Genomic DNA, 16,376 nt, shown 5'->3' with positions numbered 1-16,376 from the left:
TATTCCAAAGCTTAGTCCCTATTTACTGTAGTACTATGAACCAATTTTCAAGTCTGTCTGCTCGCTGCTGTTCACCCCCATTAATTGCAGTGATATTTCGTAGATATGTGAGGTATATACAGCCAGAAGAGATGATATTGATTTAAATAGACAAATAGCAATGAAAAAAGTAAACTATTGTTATCGAAATTATTACTTATCTATATAAAATCAGTTCAATACTCTGTGGGGTAGGACCAAATCAGACCCAGAAAATATTGGCGCCAAAATCATTTTAAATGCAATGAACACTAGGCCACGGAGAAAGTACTGGTTGCGAATAGGAAATGTGAAGAACTGAATTTGATAACATCTAATGTAGCAATAAAATAGAAAAATATTCGCCAAAGTGAGCAAATACAAGTCGGCGAACATATTTACAAAAGGAGTGGATATTTACATTTGCCTCGGTATAACACAATAACCAATAAAAACTAAACATTGCAATAGCAAGGTTATCTTATTAGATCTTAAAAACTATAATTTGAGTTCAAGATACATTTGTTTATCTTGATTCAACACTATTTATAAACAACGGTGGTGAGCGAACCCATTGAATCTATTTTTTTACAGACAAAATCATGGAATTAATGTCATCATTTGAGTTCAGAGAAGCTTTTTCAAGTAAATACATGTGTTCTAAGATATTAGATTTGCTTGTTTCTGACACAGAACCGCACATTATTATATCTTCGATAATTATATGTGTTTTGTCCAAGTTAAACATAATATCCAGTTCACACTGTATTGATGTATAATCACAGTAATTAGTTTTAATTAAAAAAGTCGCATCACAGATAAATTGTGGTGAATACTATTCATTTATTAGCAAACTTACAACATTCTCAAAGTATTTGTCTAATGTTTCGACAATAAAGTGAATTAACTCCAAATAAGCTAGTTCATTCTATGCACATAAAATTATAAAGTTTTTATTTACGTAGTTAGTGTTAATTAAAATCTTAACCAATTTTATATTGAAAATATTTCGTAATATGTCAATTGAACTTACCACTTTTTCAGAGACATCTAAACCCATTATAAAGTAAAGAGATGCATACCTTCTATATATAACCTAAGTATTAAGATTTAGGATAACAATGATTTTAGATGGTGAATAAATTAAAAAAACACAAAATATAATTTTTTGAATTTAACTTTCCTAAGGAAATAAAATTTCATGTTGCGTTTTATTTCCATCTGAAACATACCTTGTTACCGTTAAACTCCATGAAAGGGCACTGATTTTCACCCCTCAGGAGGCACTTTCTAATCAATTGTCCTTCAAAAACAACCCTCTCTTCCCTTGTGACCTCTTGATAGTATTTACTAAGCCTTATTTGACCCTGCTTGTTTACAAGCAGCAAAAATTTGAGCATATTTTTTCTTCTTTCCCCTTTTGTAAAGAAAGGTTTCACTTTCTAACCGGTCAATACTTTGATTTTGAGTTAATAACGGCCACACAATCTGTTTTAAGGCAGGAATATAAACACAGAGGCGGGGGCGCCAGGAGACCCCACTACCAATTTAGACTTTATTTCCGGGGAGTGGACCAATTGGTATTGGGAATAAAAGAATAAAAATAAGGAGAAACAAAAGAAATTAATTAAAGATAAAAGCAGTAAAAACTTGAAGGAATTATTGTTTACTTACTTTTTCTGGATATTTGATTTCTCTTTATTTCTCCATTTCTTTCTTTCTTCTCTCAAATATCCTCTTCGAGACAGAGTGGGAAAAAAAAATCAAGAGAACGGAGAAACAATATTAAGTTACATTATTTCTCGTTTAATTTGTCCGAGGAAAGAGACTGATCAATCGCAAATTAACGCACATAGGATAATTTACTGGGTTCAAACATAAACTAGCTAAAATCCAGGTCGAACACTAACACATTTTCCTTCTAAAACCGACACGGAGTGGAAGAGTGCAGTTAGTTTTAATCCACAAGAACAACAAAAGAAGAAAAAAACGTATTAAAACAACATAACAAAACACTTTAGGTTGTCTATTTTACTTTAATCCTATTGATATGCACTACAAATTAATTTGATGTTAATGATAGCAAGAGAAATTCAAAGCGAGAAAAAGTTTGAAAATTAACTTGGGAGGGAGCGCCTTGAGAGTTTTACTCTGTTGAGCGCCCCGTCCTTAACTGAAGCTGTCCGCGCCAGCGGGGTATGGAAGGCACTGGCTCGGGCAGAAGAGCCCAAACGGGCGGGGGGGATGGTTCGAGTCTCGCACCAGGAAGTTATTTTGATGGGTTTGGTGGTTTCCTGAGGCCAGGCAATGGCCACCAACAGACAGGGCTTGGACACCATTTATTATTAGGTGGAGAGACAACTCAAGGTCAACCAGCTCCTTGGGGATGGGAGACGTACACGAGTTACAATATGATGGGACTATTTTCCGCGCATGTAGGAGGAAGAAGAGCGGTAAGACCATTTATAACCTCAATTACATGTGATCCATTTTATGAACTTCTTTGGCTTGGCTGGACTAATGGTTTTTTAAGTTCATTTAGATTTCCTCATTGCAGTAGATATACGTCCTTTCCTGTTGGTATTCCAGAAACACTTCCACGCTCTATGAGTAATGGCCCGTTTAGAGATAACGTAATACATGTTGGCTTCCCATCAGCTTCACATATTTATACAGTTTCTAACAGTGGTGTAGGAGTTTATTCTAGAGGTGGGGTTCCAATTTCTTGCCATTCAAGTCGTATATTAACTGGTGAAAAATCGAATTCAAAAATATTATGTGGTGATTCGTCCAGATATCCAGCTTATATGGGTATTACACAGATATTGGGACTAGGTACTCGTAATGGTGTTACAATATTAGATTTACAGGAATTTCGTCATCTAAGGAGCATACCTTATGCAGGAATCATCTCTTGCATCCGAAGTTCCGCAGCGGGTAATAGTTTTATAGTGGGTGGAGTTAATATGCTGGGAATTGCAGATCCCCGTCTGCCACGTCTAGGGAATACAGTTCAGATTCACTCAACAAATCAAGCCTCTAGTGAAACATTCGTTTCTGGCTTAGCCGTGAGCGAATATACTGTTGCTGTTATCACTACCACAATCTCCGATAGGAAAATAGGTACTGACGGATTGTTGAATTCTGTGGGTGGCAATTCGGGACTTGCAGTGTTAGATCTTTTGAGGGCCCATCCTACAGAGGTTACTACTTCTTTGGAAATGATCGCTTACAAGAAGAATCTTGATATTTCAAATATGAGCAGAGACTCGGTTGTACGTCTTTTTGATATCAGGAAATTCAGACCAAGAAAAAATATATCGTTTACCCCGGGCCCAATAAATATTGCTTGGGGTGATGACTCCTTAGCTGCTTCGACAAAATCAAGTGCAAATCATGGTTCTGAGGATCTTTATATAGTTGGTAACAATGGCCAATGGCAGGTTTACCATTCAGATTTAGATAGAATGGAATTTTACGCAATCCCCTCTGTTCCTTTATCCACTCTTGGGTTCAGCTCTTCTGGAAACTATCTTATTATTGGCGACACTTCTGGTTCAGTTCATACAATGCAAAGACCTCACCAAAACGCCCCAACTTCGAAGCCGACAGATCAGATACAACACTCTTTCAGTATGTATCAAACTCTTCCACTTCCTAATTTGAATCTTGGACTCTCAATTAGACCTGGAGGGGCCGGTTGTGGATCTGGACCTGACGGACCGATATGCCTATACAACTTCTCATATCTCAGGTCGGTGCAGAGTTTGATGGGTGTTGCATCTAATCCTGTGACTAAGCCGCTGTCAAATGGTCTTGGACACCCAACTGCTCCAAATCTTACAGTGGCTCTTAGATACCTTCAAGGAAGGCCAGTTGTGGCCTATGACGCGTTAAATCCTGTTGGAATTCCACCAATTTTGGAAAGATCCCCTCAAACAGGAAAAATTACAGTAAAAGATGATGAACTGCTCAGTTTTAGCAACAAATATGATGTGGAAGAAATAAGAAATATCCAAATGTTTTATGGGTGGTCTCGTTTTAAGATGACGGATGAGTTGCCATGTGGTGTTTCACTTTCAAAACCTAGGGCTCCTGGTGTTGGCGATGTCACAACGGCTATTTCGCCGCCATCCTCACCCCCTGGCTATTTTTCACTGGATTATTACAAAGAAATAAGACCAGAAATTGATAGCTACAAATTAAGGGGTTTTGAGTTTAGAACTGTTGATTTTGTTAGGGTGGCACCAAATCCAGATCCTTCAAAGTTGAGAAACAATAACTTGCTTTACGGACTTCCGTTGCTTTCATTTGGTGGAAATTTACCAATATGGTATTTCCGAAGAAAAAGGAATCTTATTCCCTCTTCTGGAGCGCCGTCTGGAATAGGTGGTTCTTTAGTGTCAGGGGGAGTTGGAGGGGTGGGATCATTAATGGCCAGTTCTTCAATAGGCTCTGGAGTAAATGCAACAGTGGTCCAAGATGGGATTATACAAAGAAACCCGCAGCTGTCCCAGGTTCCAGTTAGATTTCAGTATAAACCAAGACTTAATCATAACAGAAGAGAAAAAAGCAAGCCCAGGAGGTCGGATGTTGCATCTAACAACATTTCTGGAGAAGGTGGGAAACCGGATGATGATGGCTCTCATTTTTCGTCATTTTCCAGTGGAGATGGGCAAGGTATTGTATCAATTGAACTTGAAAACGATGCATTAGACTTTACTCAACCATTTTTTGTTTTATTCTCGCTCATCCCAAGGCTTTCATATGAAATTCTTCTTTCCCACATTCCAGATTGTCGTTCGGAATTTTGTTTGGCATGTGAACTCGTCCATTTAACGTTAATGGTTCAGGGATGCAAGAGAAATCTTGGGGCTAGAGGCAGGTCTAGAGTTGTTAGATCTGTGCCTATTTCTGGATCTTCAGGAGTTTTATCATCAAATAGCGGCAGTTTCGTAAACTTTTCAGGTTCAACAATTAATTCTTATCAAGGTTCGCTATTTCCATATGTAAGTTCTGGCTCAATATATATATTGAATATGCTCAGAACAATTAGGCATCTTCCTGATGCAAAACAACTTGGAATTGATTCTGATGAAACAAATTCATCAGTATTAGCGGGAATTGCTGCTGGAAATCTTTCATTGGAGGAGCAATTTCAACTACAGCTTCAACTTAGTCATAATGGAGCGATGAACGGAATAGGGGGAGGATCGTCTCCTCCATACTCAGTATTCAATCAAATTAGAAAAATTGAGATGTTTTGGAAATTCTTCCTCGAGAATCTAAAAAAGAGTTTGAGACAGGCTGGAATTACTGAATTTGACCCAAAAGTTCGTCAACAAAATTGCTGTTCTCTATTGGATTCATTATTCGGGGTTGAAGTTGCTACAATAAGCAGTTGTGTACAATCAAAACACACCTTTAGATCAAGTCAAATAGTTGCTGCAGTTGAGATAGTTTCAAATCATCTTGTTTCACAAAACAATGCAGATGGAGGTGTTGGAGACGGTTCAGGGTCATCCTCGTTTGGAGGGCAAAACAACAATTCATCTATTGGAAGCGATGATTCAAAAAGAACAGACAGATTTCTCCTTGCATTAAATACAAGTTTACTCAGAATAGTCGCGGGAAGAAGCTACTGTAGAGATTGCGGTGTTCCCACTGCATGTCAGCATGTAAGGTGCGTTACCAGACTTCCGAAGATACTAGTTGTGAGTTGCAATGTTCAGAATATGAAAAATTGGAGCGACTTTGGAGGCATGTTACCGGAGGAATACGAAGATCTTGCGAGAAAATCATCTTCTCATGGAAATTCTAGTACTATTTCTAACAATGTGAATGTAATTAATAGCGGTGGATTAAGTAGTACTAGTACAACACTCTGCGAGAATCCTAATTCTTGTTATTCTATTCCATGGGAAATCAGATTCTCAAGACTTAGAAAAGGATTCGGACCGAATGTTGGATCAAGTTCTGGTTCTTCCATAAAGGAATCCACTGGTATAGATATAATTCAAGTGGACAGAAGCAAAACAAATAGTGACGGTTCTTCGAATACTCAAATTTATGAACTTGTTGCAGTGATGTTTGGAGTATATCAAGGTAATTCTATCCAACTTCCCTCTGGAACACACTTTTGTATGTACGTAAAACATAGCTTACTTTTTAATGAGAAAACGGACACTTCCATAGACGGAAAGTGGTTTTTGGTAAATGGATCCTCAGTGCAACAGGTAAACAATAAAAACGAGATCCTAAATTTTTCAACATGCTGGAAGATACCTGTTTTTCTATTTTATCGTGACAAGGACCAAAGACTTGATGAATTTCTTTTTTCAGGATTCCCTTGTATTGGATTTTCTCCCAGTACAGATCGCTTATACTCTTGCAACAAAGGGAGAGGGGTTAAAGCAGATGACAAGAGCGAACAGGTCAGGGACAAGTTAGAAGACAAGCAGGAACAAAACGAGGAACAAGAACACGAGCAAAGTGGCGATGAACAGAAGCAAGGTGAGGTTAACATTCTTGAAGTCAAATTTAAGATCCCATGGAAATATCCAAAGGAGATACAAGACCACGTAATTAAGCAGCTAACATCCATAATTCAGCTTATAAGAACGGAAAAGAATCTTTCTGAGCACTCAGATCAAAGCCAAATCCTAAATCAGTCTCCGTTTAGTATGGAGGAACTTTCACTTTTGTGTCGTAATTATTATGTGAGATACCCATTTGCAAAGGGTCTTCTTAAGGAAACTGCACCATTTAGGGATGTAGTTGAGGGTAGTGGTACTGGAATTGGTATGGCTGGTAGCAATATAGAAGGAAATGATGTAAATGAGAATCAGTTCGCAAAAAAACATCTCGAATTTGTGAGAAATTCACCAATGATAGTGGCATTGGACTCGGAATATGTTGCCCTTACGGAGGAACAATCCGTCGTAAGACCAGATGGAACAAAAGAGATTTTAAAGAAATCTCAACTTTCTCTAGCAAGGGTCTCAATAGTTCGTTGTGGTGCTATTCCTCTTTTGATGCAACAAGACACAAGTCAAGCAAACGGCAATGGTGATTACGGTGAGAGTATTAGCAATAATGGCGTTGACTTGAGTTCTAGAAATGGTATCATTCTGGACAACTACATTTCACATGGTTCTAACAACAGTCAACAACCAAAGGACTATCTTACTAAGTATTCAGGAGTTAAGCCAGGAGACTTGGATCCAAAAACATCCAATCACTTTTTAACTTCAAAGGCTTGTGTACTTAAAAAACTTCAGTTTTTGGTGGACGCAGGTGTTGTATTTATTGGACATGCTCTACAGAGTGATTTTAAGATAATTAATATCTATGTTCCGCCTTTTCAGATTATAGACACTGTTGAGATTTACAGACTACCTGATGAAAGGTACATTAGTCTGAGATTTCTGGCGAAGTATGTGTTGAATGAGAACATACAAGCCGAGGTTCACGACTCAATTGTTGATGCAAAAACTGCATTCGAATTGTTTCTTAGGTACCTGTCTCATAAAAAAAATAACACTTGGAATGACTTTCTGACTCACCTCTACTCTAAAGGTCACTCTGTTGATTGGAAGATAGAGGCATTACTAGACACTCAAAACATTGATCATTTGCAATTTCAACAGTGAAAAAAACTTCGGACATGTATTGAAAAGTAATTAATAATGAGATTTGTACTCTTTGATTGTTTGATTGTCTATTTCGATTCCTTGACAGCATTCTCAATTTTGGAGTATACGAATTAACACTCTTATAGTGGAGTCATGAACTAAATCACTTAATTAGGCTATCATTTTGGTGTATAACAAAACTTACTATAATATTTTTTGGACTCTTATTTTATATCTAACCTTCCTTGATGTTTGAAATGTGATAAAATAAGGCATAGGGTATAAAGTAATTCGCCTTTGTTCTCTTCTACTTGCCTCTGTCTATATATTCTTAAATTTTATGAATCTACTCTGTTTACGACTCGGAGACTCTTTTTTGTTGTTCATACTCGCATTTGTGTCGTTATAACACTTATTTGTGTAGTTATCGCTTCTTTAAGTGCACCTTTCCTGTCTATAGTGCCATTTAACTCATTTTCCCCCTCAGGCCGTCTTATTTCTGTTTAGCACCTACCCGTCCTAATATTAATGAATATTCCATTAGTTAAGTGTAAAGGTGTCTAAGAATAGTAATGGATTTAACGCGATATAGAAAATAATAAACTTAAAATATTTATAAAAAATCGAGCGTTTTTTTTTGCAAACATTCAAAAAGGAAACAGTTAATATGGAAAAATCAGACCACCAAGATGATGGTCTTTTGGTGCCTTTATGTGTATTGAGAAAGTTAACAAACAATAATCGAGTGACTTCTTTGGAATTTATAAATAATGATAAGTTACTCGTATCAGGAACCTGTGCAGGTAATATAGATTTTTGGGATTTGAAAAAATCGAGGTATGTATTATCGAAGAAAATAGAAGGCAATCACTATAATCAGATAAACAAAACGATATATTCCGACAACAGCAGATCCCTTTACGTACAAAGCAGAGAAGGAGAACTATACATAATGGAATCTATTGAAGAAAAAGAAAAGCTGAATGTAATAAAAACAATTGAAAAGGGCAAATTAGGCTATTCTATGGCTAAATTAGCATATTTTTCTAGTGAAAGTTGCATAAACAACAACCATATTAACACTGGAAATGGTAAGTCACCCCTGTTTCCATTGGTACCCACTGAGGACAGTATAGTTTTATTGGACCCAAGGAATAACCATAACCACGCTATCACATTTAAATTACCAGAGAAAAAGCTAGATAAACTAATGGAAATAGAGACTTTATCGGAATATTCACTTATCGGGGGATTTGAATCGGGTAAAATTGCAATATGGGATACCAGAAAATATTATAACGATGAAAGTAACAATAGTGGATTAGTAATAAATAAATACCTTAATGATGACGATAAGTCGCCAATAATGTCTATTAAAAGAGCATTTAATAGGATATGGATATCTTCATTCAACTCAAAATTGCAGGTATACAACAGAAATAACTTTGATATTCCTATTAAAACAGTAACTCCACTAAAAGGTGTTGTGGACAAAATATCTGTCAGATCAGACTACTTGGTCACTATCTTATCCTACGCCACGAATGGAGTTCTTGAACTATTTGAAAATAAGAGTCTTGAACCAGTCAAGGCATTCAACACCAATTTAAAGGACATTAATACAATTGAATTCTCCAACTTCAGCTCTTCTTCCTTGTTTGCTTGTTCTACAAATACCATCTCTATTTTCGATGTATGCCCTGACAACTACTATAACTACGAAGAGACTACAAATTTGACAAGACAATGATTCTCTTCAAAACTCATAATAAATACAAGTATGCCTAAGACTACAAATAGCGTAAAAGAAAATATTAAAAAAAGTATTGCATTTCACAATTATATAGTCCACCATTTGTCCACATACATACTAATTTACCCAGAAATATACATGCGAGAATGCATGCATGTATATGCATATAAAATGCACGTTGGCATGCTTTTATTGTAGAAGTACTTACAAATTGTTGAAATCTGCATTAATTTGTGATTAATTTGCAGCTTTTGTCATTAAGGACGTGAAAACCTGTTTCGTCGAGTTGAAATACAAATTCAAGTACTTGACAAACCATTTTTATTTGACTTCTAGAAGGTCTCGTATATACAATATCTTCCCTAGATACGCCACATGGTGTTTTATCGAAAATATTATCCTCTTCACTAATCTTATTTTCGCTTCTTTTTGGTCTAAAGATCAAACACGGAAATAAGCTCAAACTTTTGAAGTCAGTGGTGCAGTCTATTATTTCTTCATTTTTATTATTTTGTTCCTCGGTCTCATCTTGTGTAGATTCTAGTAGGGACGAAGACCGTGGATTGGTGTCCTCTGCAGTATAAAGTTCTAAAAGCAACTCTTGATCGGAAAGTGGCAAAAACTCTTCAGAAACAAATATCAATACAATCCAATTATACTCATTTTGTATAGATTTCAGCCTTCTTTTCAAACTTCCGGAATAACCATCATAATTACTATAAATACCAGTTTTCGCGAGCTTTAAAAGTTTTTCCCAACTCTCGCTGCTTTCACCAAATATTAATCCAGACAAATTCTCACCCAACTTACCTATATCATTCAAATTAAGTCCGTTTATTGAAAACCTCTCGTTGCACTTTATTTCACCAGCGTTCCCAACTGCAGTGCCACAAACCATTTGTATATTATTAAACCTAATATTTGAACTTTCATTATTACCCTCGCTGTTATCACATTCCTCTAGACTCAGCTTCTCTGTTAATCTCGAAAACAGACTGTTTCTTCCTCCTGCTTCCATGCCTCTTCTATCTTCTCTTTTAAAGTTCGTTTTAATGTAAGAGTCCGTATTTAAAAAAAGGCTTATTGGATTGCTGAACAACATTTCTGAAAAATTCTTCATATTTCTTAAGTATCTCTGGGAATTTCTAATTAATTCCCCATAACCCGATACAGATATGTTCATGCCCCCAACATCCCTTAACTCTAAACAGTTGTTTCTTAGCACAGGTATTATGAACAATTCTATCAATAAACGTTGCCAATATACCTTCCACTCAAAATCCAAGTCACCATGCCCATTATTTTTATCAATTGCTAGATTAATGTTATAACCAACACCATTATTACCGTTAAACGGCTTTCCTCCGCCTACATATTTTGTAATCTTCGAATTTATAGTTCTATTTTGTTTTTCCGTTTTATCTAAATCTAGACTGCCAGCAAAGCTGCTCGAACCGCTGTTAGATTCAGCATTAATGTTGAAATTAACCTCCTTTAATCCATTCAAACTTTCAAATATACCATATTTTAATATCTCGTCGCCATATTCGTCATATAACCCTTTTTTATTTGGATTGCTCAATATTTCATAGGCCTCCTGAATTTCTTGAAACTTTTCAAGATACTCATTATATTTGGTCTCCGTTAACTTGTTTCTCTTAAGTTTGTCCGGATGGTACTTTGTTGCTTTTTTTCTATAAGACCTTTTTATCTCACTTATATTTGAACCTAACTGTACACCCAATGTGTCGTAGAATTTGTAACTAGTTATATTTTTTCGACTAACAAATCCATTATTAGGTGCATTTTGATTCTTTTTGTATCTATTCTCAAACTCTTTATTGTTAAAAGGGTGTTCATTTCTTGAATTAAAACTACTCTTCACATAACTATCAAATGCAAAAAAATCGTCATCATTTGTTCTTTGGTTTTTGTTTGCTATATACTCGTTGCTTATAATGAGTTCTCTTTTTCTCCTGAAATCCACATTTCTTAAGTTTTTTACATACTCATCCTTTGTTGATGAGTCATTGCTTTTTAAACTTTGTGAACAGTAACTTACTTTGCTTTTAGTTTCATCTGATTTTTCCGTATTGTTGCCTATTAAAACTTTACCTAAACACACATTCTCGTATTTTGGTGGATCTGAAGACAATTCAAAAACTCTATTATTGTCCTTTTGCAATAAATCTCCAGATACTTGTCTATTACCTTCCTGTTTGGATCTCAATAAATTCAAATCATTTTCTATGTTATTTACTGACTTTTTATACTCTCTTAGTCTTTCGTGAAACATTGTTTACTTCATTTATTCATTTAAATTCTTATTTTATTTACACGAATAGTATTCTCATGAGCATCCATATAAAATATTATTTTTTATACTTTTTTCTACTGATTAAAATTAAACACACAAAAAAATGACATACTATTATTAGTTCTAAGTTACATGCAAATCTGTGTAATTACTTAAAAAAAAGGAATAACCTGCTGTTATGTCATTTATAGTTGGTACTGGTCAGGTTAGTCTGTTTGTCTAGTTTATAAACTTATTAATGTGTCTAGATTTTTGTCTGAAATATTTTGCTAGTTCTTATTTTGTTTGTTACTCTTTCCACAATTTATCGTTTATTATTGGGAAGAAAGTGTATATCTGCACAATATCTATATTGCTCCCCAGGCTTTATTCTAAATATCCCATTTACATGCTTTTCTGTGCACCTATTTACTTATAAGAGGAAAACATTAATTTTTTTCTTTATATGAATCGTCTCGTCTCATAAATAAATGAAGCAATCTGCATATCGGCGGTAGACAAGATTTAAGCACTAGAAAAGAAATAGAGTGGGATAAATTGAATTGAAAGTGAACATTTATATTATAAGATTAATAAACGACATACATAACGATTAGTACTCAGTTCAGGGATTATTTTTTTCTTGTTTTTTAAATATTTCATCTATAGTTACCTAGATACCAATACTACTTTCTCATTGTAACTGCGTGAATAAAATAAATAATAGATTAACAAAACTGCTACTTCGGCCAAATTACCATTCCTTAAGATGAGAATTAAAGTTGGTGTGATAACAACAATACAGTTTGAATAAATAAGCAATTTTTCCTTTTTAAATGCTAGAAATGAATAAAAAGGAAGAATACAAGTATTTTGAGAAAAGCGAAGAAAAAAGAGCGAGTGAATTAAGTGAACTGCTTAAAAATGAGAGGGAGTGGCTTAGAACTTGCAGAGACTCAGAAGCAACATTGATTATAGCTTCTCTTGAGTTACCAGTGAAGGTAATTCGATTGGAAAATAACAATTTAAACGATTTTGCTTCAAAAGATGAAATAAAATCAGAGTTAAATAACAAGGACAAAAAACCAAGATTTAAGTTACAATCATCCCAATTATCATTGATGAGAACGTTACATGGCCATAGAAACGACTTAGCCAAGACTGTTAAATTTGTTGGTTGGCCGGGAATACACGTTTCTTTGGAAGACGAAAAAGAGGAAATAATTGAGTTATTGGAGGAGATAGACTGCATTCCAGTATTTCCGCCAGAGACAGAATTCGAAATATTTAATGAATTTTGTCATATATATTTATGGTCTTTGTTCCACAACATATTAAATACAGATGAGTTGAACAATACTCCCTTTAATCACGAACAATGGAGAGTCTATCACCAAATGAATTTATTGTGGTCTTCAATAATAACTCCGATGGTTTCTCCGGATAATATGGACATGGTGTGGATAAATGATTATCATCTTTTGCTATTGTGTCAATATATGAATAGGAAAGTAAAGGGGATAAATATAGGTTTATTCTTGCACATACCATTTCCATCTTACGAGATATTTCGCTGTCTCCCAGTAAGAGAAGAACTGCTTAGAAGCATACTTATGGCGGACTTGATAGGTTTTCACTTTTTTCCATATGCCAAACAATTTTTGTCCTCGTGTAGGAGACTTTTAGGCGTTTATCACTACTTTAAACCTGGTGGTTTGATTGGTATAGACAAAAATTCATCCAATGGCGAACAAAAAAGCGACTTTTATTACAATAATAACCCGAATAAACAAGAGACCATAGTTAGAATAGGTCACGTCCATATACAATGTGACGACATTCTCCAGTCGATATTATTGAATCAAGAAATAAGAATAAAGGCTCTTGACATTCGCGAAAGATACATAAATCACTTTATTTTTGTTTCTATAGACAGACTCGATCAATTAAGTGGACTGCAACTTAAACTTCGAGCATTCGACTTGTTTCTCCAAAACTATCCATACATTAAAAACAAACAACCTGTTGTTTTAATTCAATACATATTCCCAACAAATACGTTAACATTTGAGAAAAGAGAAAAACTAATCCAATCTTTAATTAATTTAACCAATGAAATAAACTTGAAACACTCTCCTGACGATCTGAATGAGTTTAAACTAAGGCAAAAAAACGACAATGTTGGCTGCTCAAGTTGCAATAGCAATGTATGTTCAAATGATAGTCACGGTAATTTGTTGAAGTTTAAAAATCCTGTCGTGGAATTGAAATATGGTCCTATCACCCAGGAAGAGAAGTACGCCTTGTTTCTTTCAGGTGACTGTCTTTTCGATACAAGTGTTAGAGATGGCCTTAATGTAAATCCATTTGAATATATAGCGTGCAAAGATGAATCTCTTAAAATACTGAATCAGCACCAGTTTTTCAACAATCAACAAAGTACATTGGGATCCTCAACTTTTCGTACATGCACTTCGTTTTCACGATATTCATCCTCTTTCTCGTCACACTCAAATTCTTCTTCAAACTCTAATTCTTCAGAGCAAGGTGAATCAAGTGGAAACGATGAATATTCCAAAAAAAAGTCCTTCAATAACAATAGGATAGTTATGGGCCCATATTGCACATTGAAGTCCCACAAACTGCTTCCTTGTTTGATTATTTCAGAGTTTACAGGTTGTTCTAACACTCTCTCGAGCCCGTATAGAGTCAATCCATGGAATTTAATGAACATGGTTGAAACACTAGATAGAGCTGTATCCTCTATAAAGTATATATCTAATGAAAAGAAGCACCATTGGAAAATGGATAGAGCTTATTTGCTTTCCCATAGTACTGTATATTGGGCAAAGGAATTTATAATGGACCTTCGTATATTTTCTAAGAAGAAGAAGAACGATACCCTTTATCACACAACTTACGGAATAGGACCTTCTTTAAAGGGAATATCCATTAATCTTAATTCAAAGCAACTTAATTTAAACACTCTTATTCATATATATAGGAAAATAAATAATAAGGATTCTCTTCGTATTTTTCTTCTAGATAATGAAGGGACCTTAACTCCGGACTATAGATTCTTCTTTAACAACAATAACCAAAATATTGGTAATTATGATCCCTTTAATGATGATAACAGTGAGGTCATTAATATTAGTTCCAAGAACGAAGTAGTACATAATTGTCGTTTTTCTTGCAATAAGAATCCACTTAACTCAGTAAAGACATTCGAAAATGGCAATAGTGGCATTAAAGACGGTGTTTCATCTAATAAAGATCTCATATTGAAGAATATCAAGGACTTGAGTATAGAGATTCCACGCCACTATGATGACCCAAATATTATTGGTGATGACGAAGGAAATAGACTTATTGAGGACATACTCACCCACGATATATCTTGCTCACCTCCAGTGGAAATAAAAGAAGCTCTTAGAAAACTTTGTAGTTCAAAGAATAATTTAGTTATTGTTTTCTCTGGGAGGAACAAACAGTTGTTGGATGACTGGTTTGGCGATATAGAGAACATTGGGTTATGTGCTGAACATGGTTATTATTTGAAATTACCAAAGGTACTTGATAGTGAGACACCAAATGTTTGGAAAAAACTTAAAATACATCATGATGCCAATAACAATAATAATAATAGTATCAATAGTTGTCTTAATGGAAATGGTAGTGTAAATGGTTCTTTTAATGACACAAACAACCATAACACTAATTATAAGCCAATTTCGTACTTAAATGAGAGTGGATATTGTGATCGTGATGACAAAAGTAAATCCAAAAGCGAACAAAATGACCTGGTAAATGATTGTAGCCGTGTTAAGACTGGAATTGAGTATTACCACTCCATGAATTTAAATAATGAATATTCAAATACTAACTCTGATGAATACGAACCCAGTGATTATGATTTAAACAATATATATACAAAATATCACGAACTAAATCCAATGGACTGGAAAAACATTACCCTTCAACTTATGGAACAGTATGTTCTTAGAACACAGGGATCTTATATTGAAAATAAAGGAACCGCTATTGTTTTTCAATATAAATTCTGTGAACCTTATTTTGGAAGTTGGCAAGCAAAGGAACTATATAATTATCTTGTTGAGCTTCTTGTTAAATATCCCGTTAATATTATTACTGGTGTTGATTTTGTTGAAGTTAGACTTAATGGTATAAACAAGGGTGTTGCCGTTAGATATATTTTAGACAAAATTACTCTTGGAAAAAATAATGATATTGATATGATACTTTGTATAGGCGATGATAGATCAGATGAGGACATGTTTTCCGTAGTTAATCAATATAATTCAAAAGTTACAAATAACCATAATAAAACTGGCATTAGGCACAATTCCAAGGATTCTGATAATACCACTAACAACAATATCTTCACAGTTGTTATTGGAAAACACAACTCTATTGCCAATCACTTTCTTCATTCTACTGAAGAGGTTTCATATATTATTCAGACCCTTTCTTTATATACATAGAAAATAATGTATTTTATTAAATTCCTCTTAGATTGATCCATTATTTATTCCTTTTTTTCTAATTACAAAGGAAATAAGTACATTTTACACTTTATGCATTTTTTCTCACATTTAACACCCTAGTCCAGTTTTTTTCTTTAGAACCTTCAATTTTCCTCTTATTCATTGCT

General features: G+C 34.7%; 5 protein-coding genes across 5 annotated transcripts; 3 read left to right on the top strand and 2 right to left on the bottom strand.

Annotated features, from left to right (window-relative positions):
- Window positions 1–598: 598 nt before the first annotated feature.
- FG379_000174 (clathrin assembly) lies at window positions 599–1,418 on the bottom strand (the record flags this gene model as incomplete). Its single annotated transcript, XM_067326509.1, has 4 exons — window positions 599–781; window positions 878–946; window positions 1,055–1,114; window positions 1,251–1,418. 4 exons carry the CDS (start codon window positions 1,416–1,418, stop codon window positions 599–601), a joined length of 480 nt encoding a protein of 159 aa, XP_067183128.1.
- Window positions 1,419–2,216: 798 nt separating this feature from the next.
- Window positions 2,217–7,670, top strand: FG379_000173 (PAN2 family exonuclease; the record flags this gene model as incomplete). Its single annotated transcript, XM_067326508.1, has 1 exon — window positions 2,217–7,670. One exon carries the CDS (start codon window positions 2,217–2,219, stop codon window positions 7,668–7,670), a length of 5,454 nt encoding a protein of 1,817 aa, XP_067183127.1.
- A 649-nt stretch (window positions 7,671–8,319) lies between these two features.
- Window positions 8,320–9,402, top strand: FG379_000172 (uncharacterized protein; the record flags this gene model as incomplete). Its single annotated transcript, XM_067326507.1, has 1 exon — window positions 8,320–9,402. The coding sequence occupies one exon, from the start codon at window positions 8,320–8,322 to the stop codon at window positions 9,400–9,402; it is 1,083 nt and encodes a 360-aa protein (XP_067183126.1).
- A 229-nt stretch (window positions 9,403–9,631) lies between these two features.
- FG379_000171 (DnaJ domain-containing protein) lies at window positions 9,632–11,701 on the bottom strand (the record flags this gene model as incomplete). Its single annotated transcript, XM_067326506.1, has 1 exon — window positions 9,632–11,701. One exon carries the CDS (start codon window positions 11,699–11,701, stop codon window positions 9,632–9,634), a length of 2,070 nt encoding a protein of 689 aa, XP_067183125.1.
- An 845-nt stretch (window positions 11,702–12,546) lies between these two features.
- On the top strand, window positions 12,547–16,206 carry FG379_000170 (trehalose-phosphate synthase domain-containing; the record flags this gene model as incomplete). The annotated part of the gene is made up of 1 exon (XM_067326505.1): window positions 12,547–16,206. The coding sequence occupies one exon, from the start codon at window positions 12,547–12,549 to the stop codon at window positions 16,204–16,206; it is 3,660 nt and encodes a 1,219-aa protein (XP_067183124.1).
- Between the last annotated feature and the right edge of the window lie 170 nt (window positions 16,207–16,376).

The sequence above is a fragment of the Cryptosporidium bovis genome (genome assembly GCF_009768925.1).
Source record: "Cryptosporidium bovis isolate 45015 chromosome Unknown contig_1, whole genome shotgun sequence".
NCBI lineage: Eukaryota > Apicomplexa > Conoidasida > Eucoccidiorida > Cryptosporidiidae > Cryptosporidium > Cryptosporidium bovis.
Note: the sequence above shows the minus strand (reverse complement) of the source record. Positions and strands in the feature narration are given on the sequence as shown.